The 21,201-nt window shown below is 38.8% G+C and overlaps 2 protein-coding genes across 2 annotated transcripts; one reads left to right on the top strand and one right to left on the bottom strand.

The window, feature by feature from the left end:
• Positions 1–672: 672 nt before the first annotated feature.
• smndc1 (survival motor neuron domain containing 1) lies at positions 673–11,738 on the top strand. The gene is made up of 6 exons (XM_061745378.1): positions 673–822; positions 1,111–1,230; positions 8,076–8,218; positions 8,887–9,042; positions 10,868–11,021; positions 11,107–11,738. Exons 2-6 carry the CDS (start codon positions 1,111–1,113, stop codon positions 11,242–11,244), a joined length of 711 nt encoding a protein of 236 aa, XP_061601362.1. The 5' UTR covers positions 673–822; the 3' UTR covers positions 11,245–11,738.
• A 311-nt stretch (positions 11,739–12,049) lies between these two features.
• Positions 12,050–20,701, bottom strand: LOC133463697 (max-interacting protein 1-like). Its single transcript, XM_061745377.1, has 6 exons — positions 20,377–20,701; positions 18,735–18,837; positions 18,535–18,564; positions 17,123–17,237; positions 14,120–14,291; positions 12,050–14,027 (listed from the first exon to the last, which is right to left on the bottom strand). The coding sequence occupies exons 1-6, from the start codon at positions 20,603–20,605 to the stop codon at positions 13,864–13,866; spliced, it is 813 nt and encodes a 270-aa protein (XP_061601361.1). The 5' UTR covers positions 20,606–20,701; the 3' UTR covers positions 12,050–13,863.
• Positions 20,702–21,201: the final 500 nt, after the last annotated feature.

Below are 21,201 nucleotides of genomic sequence, written 5' to 3'. Positions count from 1 at the left end.
AACTTATCATTCATAATGCAAGTTAACCATTTGTATGTCAAAATGACTAAGTGAGTAATAAGTAATTTTGCTTATCTCTCAGCACACCCATTTTCATACACTAGGCTATAATGACTTCACTATATTTATTTATTTGATTATTTGAGACATACTTATGCCATATTCTACTATGGTGTCTAACATTCAAATATTGCGTAGTTTTTGGTGTAAAATGGATTGCAACTTTTATTCAATATTTGTTATTTGACATATGCAACATATTTCAAAAATCCATCAATATTTTCTTTTAGGATATTTCATGGCAGCGACCATGTCTACTGTTATATAAACAATTTCAACAATATAAATTTGATTGTAGGACTAATATGTGTTAGAACAGAACGAGCAAGACATTAAATGCATACTTGCATTTTGTGTGCAATTAGACTAAAACTTTAGTGCTGTGTGTATTGAGAGGTTTGACTGGGACAATGAACAACCTCTAGCTTGATACATCAGACCCACATCTGGAAAGATGTAGGTACATAGAAAGAACATTTACATTTACAAGTCTACATTTCTAGGCTAAAGAGTCCGTACGCTAGGCATTGAAGCGGCTGTTTACGGAGTATTTCATTTCTGACCGATAGGGGCGCAGGTGAGCTTCTTGGGGAATATCCAGGCCGAGTTCTCGCGAGACTTGTTTCGACGGCTTTCCGGTTTGCTATTCGCGTAAAGCAGCAAGAGCTTGTATTCGTTAAAACTGTTTTTTCGGGGGGGAAATTAACTAATTGGGATTTTAATAATTATTGTATTAATTGAACCAGGAGCAGTCACACAGAGGTAAGACAACACACTAACTCGTTATTCCCGCGGCTGGCCCAGTGTTGTTGCTGCTACTAGCGTTAGCTCCATAAAGGCCGCTGAGGTTATTGTTGTAGTTGGAACATCAAACCGTCCTTATGCTGCTTTATCTGCTGCATCCTCCTATTTATAACACGAAATAGGCTATTTGACTTCCCTGGCGGGATATTTACGGCGACGCTCGTTGTTTTGTCGGCTAAGCGAACCACCGCCACCTGACTGCATGTGAATAATAGATAATAATAATAATACTGTTCTTTGTCCCAGATGTCGGAGGAACTGATGAAACAGCTGAGCAGCTACAAAGCCCAGCTGCAGCAGGTAGAGGTGGCCTTATCCACCGACGAGGACAATGAAGACCTGCTCAAGCTGCAGAAGGACCTGCAGGTTGGTTTCACTGCAGATAAACACTTTAATCACAGAAACAAAAGTAACTTTTTACTTTCACCTTATTATCAGCTTTAATCGAACAAAAGGTAGTTGAATTGAATATTCAACTACAGTTCATATTAGGGATGGGCGGTATGGACTAAAAAATGTATCACGATAATTTTTGGCATTTATCCCGATAACGATAAAAATGACGATAAAAAAAAATACCAATTCAACTCCATCTTTTTAACTATAAATCTATCTCGCTCTCAGATCCGCTATGTTTGTTACACAAAAACGTCATCAACTGGAATTTTTCTTTCTTTCTTTCTTTCTTTCTTTCTTTCTTTCTTTCTTTCTTTCTTTCTTTCTTTCTTTCAGGCTCCCTTCCTTCCTTCCTTCCTTCCTTCCTTCCTTCCTTCCTTCCTTCCTTCCTTCCTTCCTTCCTTCCTTCCTTCACATGCGTTCTGCGTCAATTTAACGCAGAACCATAAATCCGACTTTACACAAAAACATCATCAACGGGAATTTATCGTTTTTACCCCGAGATGACAAATTCTTATTGTGGGGAATTTTTTTGACAGTATATCGTGAACGGTAAAATATCGCCCATTCCTAGTTCATATTTATTTCAAGCAATACAACATTTACAACATAACATAAGTGACCTGCGTGCAACAGAATTATTATTTTTTTAATACTCTTTTTATTAGGGCTGGGTATCGATTCAAATGTCAAGAATCGATTCTATTCCGATTCTTAATATTCAGAATCGATTATCATGATTCAATCCGATTCGATATTAATTTGGCTTAGTGTTATTTAAAATGTTTTTTGAGCTGTTGCCTGAATTATATGACTGTAAAATATCTAGTGAAATAATAATTTCACAATAATTATTGTGAAATAACTAAGAAATAAATAACTCAAACAGGCCTTTCAATATCCATTTAAAGTGCAAAAAAGAAAGAAATTGCAACAGTTCATGCAGTAAACAAATCATTTTAGCTTATCTAATTTATATTCTGTCACCACGCACACATATTGCCATGAAGCACCTGGCATTTTTCATGTGTCATGACAAACTGTGTGTCCGAATACTGGGATTAAAGTTCACCTGGCGAAAATTATGGAAAAAAAAAAATCGATCTTTAGACATAAGAATCGATTTTTAGGAATTAATATGAGAATCGATTTAGAATCGGAAAATCGATTTTTTCAACACAGGCCTACTTTTTATTGGTTTTTCAATTTTATGGGTACAAACATTAGAATAGACCAAAATGACACAAAACATAAAAATAAAATTAAAAGAAGAAAAAAAACCCACTCCAAACCAACAGTAAGCGCTGTGCAGTACGTATGCATAAAATGAATAAGTAAAATAGGTAAAATTAAGAGACGGGTAAACGAAGAGCACATACATGGGATAAGTGAAAGAAAGAAGAGGCAGTCCTCATCCTTCAAGGGCAGAAGCTGAGTTAAGGCTTCTGTAAGAAGGAGTGCAATGGTTCCCAGATCCTCCAAAACTTGTCCGATTTGTGATGAAGGTCATGGGTCAACTTCTCAAGAGGAATAAGAGCAGAAATCTGTGACACCCACATGTTGACTGTAGGGACCTGGGGAGTGGACCACTGCAGCAAGATACATTTTTTAGCCAGGAACAAAAGAATTATCAACAGAGATTTGGTGTCCGTGTCCAAAAAAATTGTCTGGAGCATCATGGTTAAGTAAAAAGAAAGGAGGAGTCAGCAAGAGCTGTTTAACAATGACCTCCTGGATTACAAAGTGAACCCCCTTCCAGAAAATCTGGATGTGGTCACATGACCAAAACAAATGGATAAATGTACCTTTGTGTGTCTTACATTTATAACAAAGGTTGGAAGTGTCAGGGAACATTTTCTGTTCATGTATAGAGATTAAGGTACATTTAGGAAAAGAAAATTAAACAAATACCTTTTAAAAGTTACGGAAGAGTATTAGGGCCACTTAAAAAAAATAAAAAGAATTCTGAGAAAAAAGTCAGAATTCTGACTTTAATCTCAGAATTCTGACTTTTTTTTTTTTTTTTTTTGGGGGGGGGGGGGGGGGGGGGGGGGCAGCACGGTGGTTTAGTGGTTAGCACTGTTGCCTCACAGCAAGAAGGTCCCCGGTTCGACTCCCAGGCCCGGCAGGGGCCTTTCTGTGTGGAGTTTGCATGTTCTCCCCGTGCTTGCGTGTGTTCTCTCCGGGTACTCCGGCTTCCTCCCACAGTCCAAAAACATGCACGCTAGGTTAATTGGTGATTCTAAATTGCCCGTAGGTGTGAGCGTGAGTGTGGTTGTGAGCATGGTTTGTGTGTTTATATGTGGCCCTGTGATGGACTGGTGACCTGTCCAGGGTGTAACCCCTGCCTCTCACCTGAAATGAGCTGGGATAGGTTCCAGCAGACCCCCGTGACCCCGCAAGGGATAAAGCGGGTATAGATAATGGATGGATTTTGACTTTTTTCTCAGAATTCTGAGATTAAATTCAGAATTCTGAGAAAAAAGTCAGAATTCTGACTTTTTTCTCAGAATTCTGACTTTTTTCTCAGAATTCTGAGATTAAAGTCAGAATTCTGACTTTTTTCTCAGAATTATGACTTTTTTCTCAGAATTATGACTTTTTTCTCAGAATTATTATTATTATTTTTTTTAGTGGCCTAGAATTCTGACTTTTTTCTCAGAATTCTGAGATTAAAGTCAGAATTCTGACTTTTTTCTCAGAATTCTTTTTATTTTTTTTAAGTGGCCCTAATACTCTTCCGTAAAAAGTAGATGTGCAGGTTCCATATTCAAATTAATTCAATGACACTACAGTGTTAATGAATTAATTTGAATATTGAAGAAGAAGAAAGAAGAAGAAAACATATATATTCCCACCCCCGTTTCTCATCAATAACTTGACAGATTTTTTTAAGGCTTCCTCCTGTCTCAGCATTTAAACCAAAACAATGAACAAAAAGACCTATAGCAAATTATAATAAAAATTATTCTACAGTTCACCTCTCCTAAATGTACAAATGTACATCTGCGAAATGCAGATGCATTTTACAACCACAATGCGCGCAAATCCAGGAACAATGTATATTGTCACCACGGGTGACAGTTAACTGTTAACTTATATTTATAATACATACCAGCAATGGTAAGGACAACAATACCAGAAGGTAATGGACATGTAGTACACACACACACACACACACACACACACACACACACACACACACACACACACACACACACACACACACACACACACACACACCCCAGTGATGGTCAGAACAACAGTACCAGAAGGTAATGGACAATACATACTTACTTAATGAGGAACAACAATTACACATCAACATTTCAAGACTGAAGTTGATTTAACATTATATATCATTGTTTTAAATATAATCATTCAACATTGTTTTTCTGGTTGAGCTCATGACCCCAAAAAAGTCCCCAGAAGCAGCTACAAAGTTAGATTAAAATATGATATATCCTGAAAGAAAAATAACTTGAAGTCATAGTTGTCCTTGGAGAGAAGATGGGAGTCACAAACTGAAGTGGACACTAATGTTGAAAGGGACCAGAGAGGGAAGTATGTTCAGTAAAGACTTATTTCAGACGTTTTTCTTGATGAAAGGGGTCTTTTCCCAAGGTACAAACCTTCATGGTAACAAAATGGGACGAATCCAAGTGAACTAGTCCAGAAACGTTGCTTTACTAATAGCCTATAATATTAATAAACAAATAAAAACACCAAAACTTAATCTTAGTTAATATGATCAGACAATATGTAGAAAAACACATTCATTGATGGCATTGGATAATTTTTCTGGTGTATGTTTGTGCTGACTGATTCAAAGTTATATCTCTATATAAAAATGGGCATAATTTGTAATATGTACTTTTATGTAATGTAAATTTTATGAATTTATTTTATTTTATATATTTTAAAGTCTAGATTTATATTTACAAAAAAGTCTAGAGCAGTGGTCTTCAACCCTGGTCCTCAGGACCCTCTGTCATACATGTTTTAGATGTTTCCCTGCTTCAGCACACCCTGATACAAATGGCTGTGTCATTAACAGACTTGTCCAGGCCTTAATGACAAGCTGATGAAGATCATTAATTAGATTCAGATGTGATGATGCAAGGAAACACCTAAAACATGCAGGACGGGGGGTCCCGAGGACCAGGGTTGAAGACCACTGGTCTAGAGCCGTGATTCCCAACCCCCGGTCCCCGGACCGGTACCGGTCCGTAGAGGCGTTACTACCGGGCCGTGGAATGGCTTGTGTTCCGATCATAATTAGGGCTGCAACGATTCGTTGACGTTGCCGACAAAAAGCGATAATCAAAATTGTCGGCAATTGTCACCAGACGTTTTTTTCCCAATGGAGTGAGGCATCTCACTTCATTTCACCTCATACAATCTCTGCGTACAGCCGCGCTGCACGACAGGGTCTCTCTCTCCCTCAGCGCAGCTTTTTTTTTTTTGCGTCTCAGCGCAGCTGCGGGTAACAAAACTTGGCACTGGTGGTTCTAGGATTTTTCTGAAACAGGGGCCATTATGGGGCCAAATGTAACCTTCAGGGGCCAACAGTATTAAGCCCCTTTCAGGAGGGCGCAAAGCGGCGACCGCCGCCGGCTTTCCCATTCATTGTGTATGTGCTACCGCAGCGCAAGAGTGGACCGCTCTGCTGCGAGTTTGGCGGTGCGGGAGAGGCCACCTGCCACGGGCGTTTCACCTGCCTGCGTCTGAATTGAACATTTTTTAATGTCATCGCGCTGTGAGGGCATCTCGGTGCGACCAATAGGAGAGAAGATGGTTGTCATCCTGCTGAGGACCCACTCCCCAACAGGCTGTCAAACTGCTCCCTGTTTAATCTGAAGTAGACCTGGTCATCATGGAGCTGGAGCTCCAACGAGCCTGGATTCCCCCAAATCCTGTCTTCTCTTGAGGATTTCATGGACCCTCCTTGCTGCTGCTGCTAGTCTCCTCCTCAGAAGAACTAAAGCCAGGGCTTTTCTTTGAAGCAGGGACAGATACATTTTGCAAATTGAGCTGTAGCTATACTGTATGTCCAAACCAGTGGGAAAAGGGCGCCAGATCGGAAAAACAGTACTGGAGTTGAGGGGGGATGAGGGGGGGTGGCATCCCCCCTGAAATAAAAACAGTCCAAATCATCCCCCCTGAAATAAAAACAGTCCAAATCATCCCCCCCTGAAATAAAAACAGTCCAAATCATCCCCCCCTGAAATAAAAACGGTCCAAATCATCCCCCCCTGAAATAAAAACGGTCCAAATCATCCCCCCCTGAAATAAAAACGGTCCAAATCATCCCCCCTGAAATAAAAATGGTCCAAATCATCCCCCCTGAAATACAAATGGTCCAAATCATCCCCCCTGAAATACAAATGGTCCAAATCATCCCCCCTGTAAAACTGCCATCCCTCCTTTCCATCTCTTATGTCATTTCATCAATGAATGTGGTTTTACTGCTATTTCAACATTTAGAGTCATCACCAGAAAAATAACACCAGAAAAATAACTTATTTGACAATTTTCACCTGTTTCAAGTAAATTTTCCACTTGAAATAAGTAGAAAAATCTGCTAGTGGGACAAGATTTATCTTCTCATTACAAGCAAAAAAATCTTGTCCCACTGGCAGATTTTCCTACTTATTTCAAGTGAAAATTTAATTGAAACAGGTGAAAATTGTTGTTTTTTATTTACTTTTTGTATGAACAGCAGCAAAGTTGAATAAAATATCTATTTTTCATTGAAGTAGCCATCTTTCTCGTGTTTATTATCATTTGCCACATAATTAAAGCAACCTCATACTAAATTTAAGAAAACAATTTTTGCATTTTTTTGTCATATAATTAGGTTAGGTTCAGTCAGCTGCAGAGATGAGCGGACCTCAGCAAACCTCCATGAGCCATTTCTTTACTGGTTGTTCGAGTAAAAGAAATAGTGATGAACAAGTGGAAAATCCTACCAAAAAGAAAAGCAAAAGCTTTAATCGCAAGTACGACATTATGTATATAAAATACGGATTTGTTGCAACAGGCGATTTGGAGGCGCCAAACCCACTATGTATTTTATGTGGAGAAACGCTCGCCAACGAAGCAAAGAAGCCATCCAAGCTCCAAAGACACTTAAATACAAAACATCCTTCTCTCAAAGACAAACCAGTGGATTTTTTCGAAAGGAAAAAACGTGAGTTAGATTTGCAGAAGCAAGATTTAAAGGCCACAACATCAGCTAACGTCGCTGATGATAGCCTGCATTTTAAAATGCATTGTTTTTTTCTGAAATGTTTATTAAAATTGACATCAATTGTCAACCGGTCCCTGAGCTTTTTGTTTATACTTCTGCTGGTCCTTGGCACAAAAAAGGTTGGGAACCCCTGGTCTAGAGGATGTTTACAGGGCATTCACAGTCTTATTACTGGAATGGAAATATTACCATAGTCACACTTTTTGTTTCCTCCAATGTGCATTGGAAATTCATTGGAAATTTCCAATTATTGTGATACTGGCGGATGTAAATGATTTTATCATTCGGCATGACCAACGTCAAAATAAGATAACATCCAGTGGAAAATTGTCTCCATCCTGCACTGTTACAATGGCAGCCTTGTGTCTTCTCTCCACATTTATCACACTCTACCTGAGAAACCCTTTCATACCATAAAAGGTTATCTTAATATGTTTGGCTATCATCCCATGCTGTGTCTTTGTTCTACGTTTTTTTTTTCCTTCTAACGAAATTTCCCCGAGGAATATTGCCTCACCTCACCTGAACAACCCATTCTCTTCTGCTTATTTTTCTTTTGCAGGAAGTCATTGATCTTACAAAAGATCTTCTGACATCACAGCCCACTGATGGGACTTCTGATACCACTGGGTCAGACGTGGCTCCGGTGAAGCACAGCTGGAAAGTGGGAGACAGGTGTATGGCTGTGTGGAGTCAGGATGGCCAGTGAGTGTCACCACCTTCTTCAAATAATAACAACAGTAGTAATTGTTACTATACTATAAAAGAGTATATGTATACAATAATACAATTCTTTATTTTGAAGTTCTAATTTAATTCTTATCCCAACAATAATAATAAAACTTGCCATTGTAACTTTTTGTTTTGCAAATTGGTTATCTGGTCATGTTGTATTTAATAAAATGTAACTTGTATAGAACATTAATACATCTCATCCCTCGAGCTGAAGGTTTTTGTCTCCTGATTATATGTTAAGATATATTTCTAGGGGTATTTCCATCAAACCAGGTCATTTTTCACATAATTCTTGTGCATTCAATCCCTATTTAAAAAAAAAAACTTATAACATTTGCTAAATGTGAAAGATTTTGAGTCCACAAAACCTATGTATTTAACTGGAATGCAGTTGAGTGGATAGTTGTATCACTGTACACTTATTTGTAACGGCATTAAAATGTAACATGCCTATTCAGGCAGAGGCATGATGTAATATAGAGCATAGCATTGCCTTTCTCTTGCAAAACCTGCAGGAGAGATTTGATAGGTGATGTGCATTCAACCTGAGTTGTATAATAGTACTTAGTTTTGCTTATTAAGTAGAGCTTGAGTTTTTTGCTCATACTCACCTGCTTACAGGCGTGACTTTTTGACAGGGTGTACGAGGCTGAGATCGAGGAGATAGACCGGGAGAACGACACTGCAGCCATTACCTTCAGTGAATATGGAAATGCTGAAGTGCTTCCTCTGCAAAACCTGAAAGCTGCAGAGGAGGGAAACTATTCTAATGAGGATGGGAAACCAAAATCAAGGTATGACAAAACTCTGTAACTCACACCTTTTTTTTTAAACTTTGATTACAATTACAGAACTGAATTATGTTCTACAGCCATTATGTTTGGTGAACAGACAGTGCTTAGGCCCTGCATCCACACAGTAAATCTTTGATTTATCCGAAATAAGAATGCACCTTTTTTTTCCACTCCTTTCAATGAAATCTTAAGGGCAGCATAAAAGGTTGACTTTCTTACACATAAATTGTTGATTGATTGTTGTTTTTTCTCATGCCTTTATTTGTGTCTTGTAGTTTTACTCATGGTTTTCTTTATGTCTTGTACTTTTATTTTTTTAAATGTATTCTTATTCTTACATCCATCACTTTCACCAGTGTCTTCTGTTTTAAAAGTGCTTTAAAAACAAAGTCTGCTTAGCATGGCGCTCATAGTTTTAATTGGACATCCTTTCTGTTTCATGCAAGCTTTCAGTCAATTCTAAAACAGACAACCTGAGAACTGCGAAACATCATGTGAGGGGGCGGCACACAAGGTTTGCCAACCTTGGGATTTCCAATCTCGCATCAAAAATTGAAGAGAAGAAGAACCATTTACCATTCAACATGGCTTTCAGAAAACCAAGGAGTGACTTTTTTCTTTTAAGAAAAAAAAACTAAAGCTGGTGGATTTTGTTGCAGCTGCGAAGAGGAGGAATGAAGACCTGGAGTATTTCAATCTGACCACCAGAGGGGCAGCGTCTTAGGGAAATGGACGGGCATTTCACAAAAATATCTCAGTAAAAAGTCACTGAATGCCATTTCCAATACATTTGCATATTTCTTGACGGTTAATAGTCAGCTGACAAGCTTAAAACATATAGGAACCACAATGGTTAATGTATGTAGTCAGATGTGGCTTCATTGCAATCGTCCAGGCCTTTATACTGCTGCTCTGCAGCCACAACTAAAAAGTCTGCTACTCCTTTTTTTTTCTTTCCATAAGTATACACGCTCCCTTTCTCTGTAAAATTGCCTCTCGTTGACTTTCTAAAAGGCCATGTGGATCGATAAACTCTTCTTCTCTTCGATTTTTGAGGTGAGATGGGGAAATGCCCAAGTTGGCTAGCCCCCTGTGCCACCCCCACGTGATGTTTTGCAGTTCTCAGTTTGCCCCGTATTGATCAGGACTGAAGAACAAAATAATCCCAGCTTTTGTGCAATAGATAGGTGAAATGGAGCCTCTCTTTACAAGAGCTGTTGGTTTTACCTCTTTCATTATTTTTTTGCGAATCAAGTCAATTTTGATTTGACTTTCATTTCCTGTTGTCTTTTCAATGTATTTGCAAAGTGGATGATTGATTTTGGTTCTCATCATACAAATATTACATTACATGAAGTGAAATCGTTTAAGCATGATTGCTTAAATGAATTGTGTGCTGATTCTTAGTTGGTGTTTTAAATTTGGAGAAAACTCATCAGTCGCAATGCAGTTGGGAAGTAATGTTTAGATTTTAAAGCCCCTTGTTTTGTAGGTGTGTGTTGTTCCTGCTGAATGGAAATTAAATGTTCGTCCCTCACCCCCATAGAAATGATTTAAACTGCAACACTTTCAGTGTCCGTAATAACTTTTGTTTGTCTGTTTGGCAGGTTTAAGTCATAGGAAAAACAAAACGACAATAATATCCTCAGCAGTTACAGCATTTGTACATTTTTCATTTTTCAGTTTTTACAACTGCTAATATTGTATTTACACTTATCTCTGACTTGGTTTGATTCAGGTGTCATGATTGTTGATGTGTTGCATTATTTTTTATTGTAATTGTACATGTTGGACAAACTGTTTTTCCTTCCAATTTGTTTTCAAGGAAAGAGAAAATAGCAGAGCAGCGAGAGTATAAAAAGAAGAAAGCCCAGAAAAAGGTAGCGCGGATGAAGGAGCTGGAGCAAGAGAGGGAAGAGCAAAAGTCAAAGTGGCAACAGTTCAACAACAAAGCTTACTCAAAGAACAAGAAAGGACAGGTAAGTCTCCCCCTTTTATTCCCTATTCCCTTTCCCCTACTATTATTATTGTGACCACTTCACATGCCTTTTTTGTTTTTTGTAGGTGAAGAGGAGCATATTTGCATCTCCAGAAAGTGTAAACGGGAAGGTTGGCGTGGGAACATGCGGTATTGCAGACAAACCTATGACGCAGTACAATGACACGTCCAAATACAACGTCAGACATCTAATGCCACAGTGATCTAATATATTCTGTACATAATAATCCACTGTATACTAGCTGTATCAGTGCTTTCCATTGTGTTTATACATGATTTAAATTTCTCAAGTAAAAAAAAAACTTTCAATTGAATTGCCTGCATACCCGTGTTTAAAATATTGCTGTAGTTTTCTTATATTTTATGTAGATAAAACATCAGAAATCCCTCATGGACATGGTCACCTGTTGTGTAAGAAGAGGAAGTGGGGTAAGAAGAGGAAGTGGTGTTACAGAAAATTTGTCAAGTTTGTTATTTGTGGCCATATTTTACTGGGGCAAAATATCTACCGAGATATGTACAAATGTTCACATGTAGGTTTAGGGTGTATATTTGAGGCTGGATTTTTAAACAGACCAATTATAGCGAAACCTGAACAATAATAATGGTGTTGATTTAAAATGGCTGAACTTCCGTTTTAATTTCTGTGTATACATAACAGTCAAATAAACAGTGTTTTGTTTTCAGTTTTTAACCACATTGCGTCAGTGTCATTCACTGTTTTTACATAATAGACTAGCTCAGCTAGGCCCTGTAGGTGGCAGTATGGGTTTTATTTTTTAAAATCTGAAATCCACTCATAGGCAGCATGTTTCCATAGTTCACCCATGAAACTAATATCTTTTTTTTTCATTTTGGACCCCAACATGTATTTAACTCACCGTCATACTGGAGGTTTCTTGAAACAGTTACGACCAAGCAGCAGTTACCATTGTCAGTCAAATTAAACTTTAATTGTTTAACAGAACATTGTCAGGGAATTAAGTTAAAAGAAACATCGAAGTCAAGAAAAGACAACTTTGGTATTTGTGTGTCGAGGTTTATTAAGATTCCAGGAATACTTATTAGGAACTGTAACAAAGTTTAAGCAGGGGACCAGCAGCACATATTTTGCACAAAAGTCACCTTGAAAGGGTTGATCAAAGCACAAAAAAAAAAGAAAAAAAATCTAGGGTGTGCCTCAATTTCATTAGTTAACAAAACATTTTTTTTCTGTCATAGTGCATTTTATATTGGGAGGAGTAGTGAAGGACCACCAGCAAGGAACTTTGTGCAAGAGTCAGTCCCCATGTTAAGACACAATTTGGTGGTGATCTATTCAGAACTTGGATCAGTGGAATGCAGATAAATGATTATACTGAAATGTCTTATTTGGTTTCATGGATTCGAACAGGTCAACAGTGCAATTCTGTGTTTAACATATATTGAGTTATCAGTGAGAAGTCTCCAAATTTCAACACTTTTTAAAATCTTGCTACAGTACCAAAAAAAAAGAAACACCATCAAACAAAAACATGGTACAGTATAGAAGTTCTTGTTCATGCTACAACAGTATCATCATTATTATTATGATTTAACTTGTCAATCCAAAGCACGTTAAAGAATAATTAGAAAGGATACATTCAAGACACATGCACCATAGTGTTTTAAGTCAATTACAATCATTTGACTGCTGATTAATAGTAGCTGATATTACTACTGAAGCAAATGTAAATCTGTATTTTGGGAGTAAACAGACAGAATAATGTACTAAATCCAGCCAACATCACAGGCGTGACCTAACTGGACACATTATTGCTTGAGCTTTGTGCTTGGGCAAGTGTAGGATGACTTATTAGCATCTAAATTAACTGAATTTGCACACAGTGTGAAATCATTGAGCTAGATAACAGAGTAATGGATTTAACTCATAGCACGACATGTGCTTTAATGGGAACGAGTACATTTGGTAAACATTTTCAGAAACAGTAAAAGGGGAGAAAGTTACATTTTTTTTCCCTCATTCAAGCATGACAAAGATGTTGCTACAGTATGATTAAATATACCAAAAATAAATAGAACTATATGCTAAATAAATTAAAATAACAAAGATGGACTACACCACCTGTTTTTGATAGGACTGTTTCTTCAAGAGGAGGGACACCACGTAGATCAGTGATGGTTGTGGGTCCTAAAGCAGAGATTATCGAAGTGTGAAACAGGTTTTGGAATGCAGACATCGTAGCCCTTGCTGGCTTGTACATTGACAAGAAGTGCTGTCTGGATATAGTATCCAATGTAAAAGGGCATTGTTTTTACAAGGCAAATGGAGCAAATGTTCCCAATGTTGAGCTTCTAGCTGGTATCGTTTTTTTTGTGTGTGTGAGTGTGTTTTGCTGGTTTCTGAGGAGGAGCTTGATTAAATGCAGAGTCGACCCTTCAGTGTTTGACACTGGTGCAATAGCGATTACTCTACAGAATCTGTATCTGCTCAGAAGAACAGATAGGGTTGATTCAAGCTGGCAATAGGTAAAGGGACATTCAGGTGATTGTTTTTAAGTCAACTATGAAAAGGGAGTTGCCTATTGCCAAATATTTAAGCTGGTTCTGGAAAGTGTTGGAGATGGAAAGAAGACCTGTCGGCTTTTGGAGGGAGATCATTGTACCTTTTAAACTGAGCTGAATTTAAGGCTGGTTCTTTCTTGGATTGGATTTTTCATTGAGGCTGGTTCTTTTGAAGACAGTGAACCTAAACCGTAGGAGAGCATGGAGCTGTAGGCCGGTACTCTGACGTTGAAAGCCATAAAAGATTGCAGCTTAGGTAAAAGTATAGGCTGGTGCTTTTAAGCAGAGAAGGCCAGTTTTAGACTGCAAGTGGAGTAGCCCTCGTCACTGGCCGAGCTCTGCCGGCTGCTGTGGTCGTCCAGGTCGCTCGCACCACTGGTGCTAACACTGTCCATTTCTCCATGGGAGAACTCAGTGTTTTCCACATCCACTTCGATCTCCTCTGCTCAAACACAACACAAATGGATGCAAATTAAACTTCTGAACAACATGAGTGTACATAAAGTGGAGGAAGGTTCCAACAGGGACACGAACCTCTGTCAGACTCTGAGCGATCAGAGTCCATGCGGGAGCCGAGGCTGTCTGTGCGAACCCTCTCCCACTCGCCGTGAGGCTGCAGCAGAGCCAGCTGCCTCTGCAGATGTCTCCTCTCCCGCTCTAGAGTGTCCAGTTGGTGCTGACTCCTCCGGTCCATCTCTTCAAGTTTCTGAAAAGACGGCAAGGCTGATGAGCAGCTAAAATCTCTAATACGTGTGCAGGCATAAAGAAACTACAGTTTGTGTGTGGGTCCAGTCTGCCACACACATTATTAAGGCAGATTGTTTTGTATTAAATCGTTACAGCTTCTCAAGATGTTCCTCATGCTCAACACCCTGTGTAATATACTAGGGGTGTAACAATATATCGTGCCACAAAATTTCGTGATACAAAAACGTCACAATACGTGGCGTGGAGGTGACAAAGTGTATCGCGATATTGGAATATTAATATTAATCTATTGTGTTGACTAGTAACGCTCATCCGAAAAAAGAAAAAAGTCAAATCATACATGAGAGAAACTATTCAGTTTGTGGCAAAATATTTGTACTTGTATGAAACTGAAGATGCATAATGCAAACGTGACATTTACTTTTAGTTCAGTTTGTGGAAAATGGTTGGCTTGGCTTTCTCTTTAAAACTTAAACAGTTATAAAGCATTACAAACTGTAACAATAGGGCAAATGCACAGCATTATTTTGTATTTTGTGTCTTTCAAATAAAAGACAATTTTTCCCAGTCATATGTTCCTCATGCAAGGTTGTTAAAAAAATACTGCTATAATATCGTATCATATCGTTATCGTGACCTCAATATCGTGTATCGTATCGTGAGATTAGTGTATCGTTACACACCTATAATATACAATAGTAGTAAAGCAGCGATCCAATTCCAAGTAAAATGTGTAATTTCCACTGATTTTCCACAATGTGCTACTATTATTAGGTTATTAAATAAAAATACATGTGTGTGAAGATTGTATATTTCTGCTCACACAGTAAACAACAAAATTATTGGAGATTTGCATAATGTTCTTTACTACTCTGATTACTAAGACTAGTTTTTATCATGACATTATGTTTGACAATTTACTACTTACTACTTTTTTTACCTACTATACCTGCTCCAATCTTGAACTATAATACAGTATCATTTAAAAGTTTCATTTCCTGCACTTCAAGCAGGTCGGTCCAAAGTCAACAGCTGACATGGGAGATTCCTCTCACTCTGATCAACTTCCACGGACCGTTGCCAGGTTTTCTACCGTTAAAGCCCTCAGTCACACCTCAGCCGTTACTATATATCCTCTAAACATTGATCCGACTTGAACCGCAGCCATCAGAGGAGCCCAAGTGTTGAATGCTTTTTTACGCCACACATCCTTTTGAGCCTCATATCAGTCTCGCGTAGCTCAGATACCGTGACCTATTTAGTGCTGCAGTCTTGGCCGTCTGAGTGGATGTGATGCTCTTTTAGACCAGTGGTCAGTGTATAGACTAACCTCCTTCAGAGGAGAAAGAAGATGTGTTAAAAAGAATGACCTGACGCTGGCCAAAGCACCTTTAAGGTGCAGCTGCCTAACGATTGACTGGATAGAGGTGACTTGAAGAGCCCTTATTGCTGCACAGTCATAATGTTGTTAAATCACTGCTAACATACACTGACAGCTGAAATGGGAATTCTATAAACAAGTGTATTCATTTCAGTTGCTTACACTGCGTCAGCTGGGATTACAAAACCAACACGTCTCTATCCTCAAATACCTTTTTACATGTGTTGAACCAAAACACCACAGAACATATAGACTTTCAAATGTGGCTAAATATTTAGCCCTCTGTGCAGAAAGTGCAGAAAGCCTGTGATGGTGCCGGATGGACAGCCAACTACTTTGACAGCACAGCAGTTTGCAACTCAAAGAAGAAAAAAAACTGAGACTGGAGCAGCCAAGAGTTGGAGCTAAGAGATTAAAATAGACTTTCTTTTTCAGAGCAGGAGTTCATTGACTAAAAAGACTATTCATGTGCAGCATATCACTATGTCTCCAATGTCGGACTCACAAATGAATGAACACAAAAATGATAATTGTATATCTCTTATAGCACTAGAGATCAACATCTTTTACTCAGAGAGAAATTTAATTTTAAACAAATTTCTAAATGTCTATAACCACAAACCACAAGCGGTATTCTACATTTTTAATAGAGATTGAAATCATGCTGTTTTGCTTTCACGGTTGATTCTCTTTGACAATGTTGTGCAACACTTCAGGCACTTTATAAGCACTATTTGGGTTTTGTTCCACTATGACAAGTCATAATGTCTGCTTAGATTATGTTGACGACAAATGGTTATACAGTTACTCCTTTACTGTGGATATAAATCAAACCATTAATGAATTACTAGCAATAAATATGAAGTAATGGCAAATATGACTGCTGGTACATTAAGAAAATAGGTTCCTGATCAAATTTCAAATCCTTCTCCATACGAAGTTCTTCATGGACTTGCCCCTTAATTTTTTGAGAAAATATTATTATTCCCTAAAACCCGACACAGTATCCAGGCCTGCTGTTATTTCTAACACTAGAATGGGAGCCAGAGTTAGTTTCCAGGCTCCTCTGCTGTGGAAGTAGCTGCCAGTCTGTTTACAAAATGCTGACAGCCTTTAGGCATTTTAAGATTAAAAAAAAGACTTATTTTGAGATGTGTATATTAAAACATTGATCTTTTGTGAACTACTTGTTTCTGTCTTTTCAATTTATTTAAACCTTTACACATTTTCCTTTTACTGCTATTATTTTATTAATATTCTGTTCTCTACCATTTGTTTTTATAGGTGTGACGTTGCTTTGTTGTTTACAGTAAGCTGTGTGAAGCACATGAGTCTAAAAAGTGTTATAAAAATAAAGCTCAGCTGAATCATTACTTTTAAGAGCAAAAAAATGTACCTGCAGCAGCTTCCAGTCCCATGATAATGCCAAACTACTTAGACTACCACACCTTTATGTGTGCTTTGGCCTTGTTGAGCAGTCCCAGTGTGGTGTGCCGACTGCAGTCTGGTCCCAGAGGAATGAGCGACTTCAACCTCTCCAAACACAGGCGGAGATGCGCTCGCCTGTGGGACAACACACACTCATCATAATTTCTCCTCAGAGGCAGCGTACACACATCAAGGTACATTACGTTCCCTCTTGACTATTCATGAAAGAAAACTTAAAGGCCAAACTTACAATTAATGAATTCTTCTGGTTTTCACTTATTTGGATTTTTTTCAGATTATTATAACAGCTCCTGATAAACTCAAATTGGTTCTGTTTTTCCAAATTAAAACCAATGCATATCTGAGTGGTGCTGAGCAACTGAAATCATGGTCTGAATTAATGTAGAAAATGTTAAGGACTCTCACTATAATTTGAAATAATGGAGCGTGTTGTTGGTCAGATAATTATACCATATCTGTACTGGGAGTTTTGTGAATAAAAAAAGAGAAGAAAATATATAATTCCCTCTGAACTCCTCACGAGATGCATATTTAAAGATTGATATATCTTCCTTCTTTACATACTCAACCAGATGCCCATTTATGTGTATAAGATTCTCTCTCACACACGCGTACAAATGTCTGGATGTTTGAATATAAATTAAATGTGTCCTAACATTTGTTTCCGCTTTAAAGTAGAAGTCCCCTCATCTTGGAGCAGCAAAAAATGTGTGATGCTGTTGGATCTGCAGCTCTGAATCTCTCAGGAAGGAGCCGTGTTGTCTGGAAACAGACGGTTCCCATTTGCTGACTGGGGAAAAGTCTGCATGTCCTCTAGGAACAGAGCTGCTACTGGAGCTGCATTTTATTTGCCTTGCAAAATGCACACTGCTCTCGCATACAATGCATGAATTTCCAAGGTGTTGATTAGAAAAAGCCTTTTCAGTGCTGTGATGATAGCAGGCTGATTTATTGGCCTGCCGTACATCTTGTTTTAAAATTCTATGGTTAACACATTTAGCATAGGACCAAGAAATGCAAAGGTAGAAGAGTTGAGACAGCTCCGCTTGAAGCTCCATTTTGAGACAAGAAGCTTTTGAGATGAATTCACAACACAGCAACTTTAAGAATGTGTGAAGATCTATGCTCCTATTTTGTACAGCTTAATTTACACATTATCATCTTTTAAAGCACATGTGCAAAAACAAATTGCCTAGAAATCGAGGTGTATTGCTAGCAAATTTAAATTTGCTTTGCAAGTACATATGCAAGTATATCTACACCTCTTTAGAGCTAGTTTCAATAGTTAATATGTGGTGGAAATTGTATGTTTCAGAAGACATTATCTTTAGTGTCTTTGGTCTTTACTTGTGAGAGATGTCTGTCTTTGTCATAAACATGCATTGAAATGGACTCTTAAATCTGCGCTCACCTGTTCTTTTCAAGTTCATTGTGTGCTGACCTGTAAAAATAAGAAAATATATGAACACAATTGTCATATGTTTTACATAATATCTCTCAACTTTAGCAAAACCCATGATTTTTTAGCTAATACTACAGCATGCATGACCTTAGATCACATTTGCATCAACTTCATTGGAGTTGGGGGTCAATGTCACATGCTTAACCCACCTATTGTGAATATTGTCCAATTTTCTGTTCTTGAATTTACGCTGTTTCTGTTGGTGTTCAATCTGTGTTGCAGGATATGCTGAAGCATAGCCATGTTCACATTCTGGTGAAGAAACATGTAAAAATGGTTAAATATACAGTTCAGTATTAGCTATTGTGCCAGAAACATAAATACAATCTGCATTTGCACAATCACTGTGACCTTGTCCGACCTGAAAGTTAAGTACTGTCTTCAAAAGAGGCAACATACAGTGTGCATGGACTTAAACAAGCAACGATTGCAAGACACCTATTCTCATTAAATGCAAAAGCATCACGTATGTTTTGTGACCATGAACCATCTAGAGTGTCGCTTGAGAAAATCAAACTAATTCAGAGAAGGCCGGAATAAATTAAGAAGTTTGACTGTTGTGGCAAATGTTACTTCCTTTTTCCCAGACACAAAGCCTACATTTCCCATGAACCCATGCTCTCGGTAACATGCCACGTCATAGGTAAACCCGCGTGTGATTGGTTAATCACAGTGACCCTCGCTGTGGGAACATGTGTCTCGACCAATCAAAACTTTTCAATTTGTTCCATGTGGAAACCATGTGAACAACACATACAAGGAAGCAGCGACGACCAAAGAAAACCATAGCAGGATTTTTTTTCACAGTAAAATATAAACCCAAAAGAAGTCTCGTTCAGCTAAAAGGAATAGTGCATTTGCTATTTCTGTTTGGGGGGGGTGGTGTTTTAGGGGGAATCATTTGAAGACGGGCTTCGGCAAAGTGAGATAAAAGGTTAGACAAGGAAATAGCAGCCTTTAATATAATAAACGTGGACATTTTTGTAGGTCTTCTTAAAAATAAACGCAGGGAAGTCTACTTTAGACCGATAACGAGATCATGGCTCTAGAGGAGACTAGTTTAAATGGCAGCAGCTATACAAGCTGCAGGTTATTGTTGCAGAGGATTTTTTTTTCCTCTCCGGCGATGCAGTTGCTTCCCTAAATTTTCGATTTGAAGACATTTTGCAGTCTTTTTTCCCCCTAAGTGGGCATTGTTGTTGGTGTCGGGCCGATGAGATGACGGTTTTGCAGCTGCAGACCGTCGGGACGGTGCGCGTGTCCGCTGCGCGTCTTTTGTCGCCCTCGCCTCTATTGTTGTCTGCTCGGCGCATTAATGCTGCGTTCCATTTACCTCGGAAGTCGGAACTCGGAATGACGTCACAGCCGAGTTATCAGCGTTCCAGTTACAAAGTAGGAAAACAAGTTTGTAGTTCGCATATACCACATGAAAAATGTAAATTACACTATAGCAGCATATATATGCCGAACAATACACGACTGATTTAGTGTGACCAAAACTAGAATGAAGTGCTACGAATTTTTACAGAGTTCTCTTAGTGTTTACAACCGGGGCAGCCATCTTGGAATGTGAACTCGGGGGTGGCGAAGACTCTCCCACTTTCCCAGTGGGAAATCCCACTTCGAGGGGCGTTCCAGTTGAAAATTCCGACTGGGAACTAGGAAATCCCCACTTCCGAGAACAAATGGAACGCGGCATAAGGCTGCACCGACGCAGAAACTACGGCGTAGGTTCTGCGTCCATTTAACGCGGAACCATAATTCAGGCATTATCCCCCCCCGTTTACTTACTTCCGTTGTTCCTCTCGACATTTTCAATGTAATCGGCTGCATCGAGCAGCACTTGCACGTTCCTCATGAACGTGCCGAGCTGGTCCATTGCGGAACAGTTGGAGTACAAAACGTCGCTGAGAGAATAGTCGGGCATCTCTGGGAAGTCCTGCTGGTCCGTGGACGCGTCAGACTCCGACAGGATCTCTTCGGGTTTCAGCTCGCTGTGCTGTCGCGTGTATTTAACCATTTTTTTTTCTCTCTAACGTTTGTCTTTTCTTTTTTTTTTTTTTTTTTTTTTTTTGCAGGGGGGGGAGAAAGGGCTTTTGACAAATACGCAGCGCTGAAAATTGCCCCCGCTGTCTGTCCTGTATGTGCACTGAGCAGATGACTGAAATGAACTAGGCTGGATGGAATTGCAGTCCTTAGCCTCAGCCTCTTGCCCTACTTGGTGGATAATCCCTCCCACTAACGCATGCACATTGCATTCATTGTCAACTGTGCCATAATAAATCCTCATTATCAATACTGCAGGAGAGGAACAAATAACACACTCATCTGCATTGACATTCTGCAATAATGCTTGTTTAATTTTATAACAGCGTTGCTTTATTCCACCTGACATATTCATGAAAAATAGCCTGACTTTTTATGAGGACACATAAATGAGGGGTGTTGTGTGGACAGCAGACAGTATCAGACCTAATAATCAGTTCACCCATGGATATCAGCTGCCAATGCTGGCCTCAGTAATAAATATGTAATCACTTGGGGCTTTTGTGTTCCTGAAGGGCCCCACGTGGTCATACTTAAATGCTGAGAGCATCCATGTTTTTCTATTGTTAG

This window comes from Cololabis saira, chromosome 17 (assembly GCF_033807715.1).
Source record: "Cololabis saira isolate AMF1-May2022 chromosome 17, fColSai1.1, whole genome shotgun sequence".
In the NCBI taxonomy this organism is placed as follows: domain Eukaryota; kingdom Metazoa; phylum Chordata; class Actinopteri; order Beloniformes; family Belonidae; genus Cololabis; species Cololabis saira.
This window is presented reverse-complemented; position numbering and strand designations above follow the sequence as displayed.

Excerpts from the sequence above, each read along its gene's own strand:
- smndc1 (XM_061745378.1), top strand. The coding sequence starts at position 1,111 with ATGTCGGAGGAACTGATGAAACAGCTGAGCAGCTACAAAGCCCAGCTG. Across the intron at positions 1,231-8,075 it reads AGCTGCAGAAGGACCTGCAG|GAAGTCATTGATCTTACAAA; the intron begins GTTGGTTTCACT and ends TTTCTTTTGCAG. Across the intron at positions 9,043-10,867 it reads GATGGGAAACCAAAATCAAG|GAAAGAGAAAATAGCAGAGC; the intron begins GTATGACAAAAC and ends TTTGTTTTCAAG.
- LOC133463697 (XM_061745377.1), bottom strand. The coding sequence starts at position 20,605 with ATGGTTAAATACACGCGACAGCACAGCGAGCTGAAACCCGAAGAGATC. Across the intron at positions 17,238-18,534 it reads AATGAACTTGAAAAGAACAG|GCGAGCGCATCTCCGCCTGT; the intron begins GTGAGCGCAGAT and ends GTTGTCCCACAG. Across the intron at positions 14,028-14,119 it reads TCGCTCAGAGTCTGACAGAG|AGGAGATCGAAGTGGATGTG; the intron begins GTTCGTGTCCCT and ends GTGTTTGAGCAG.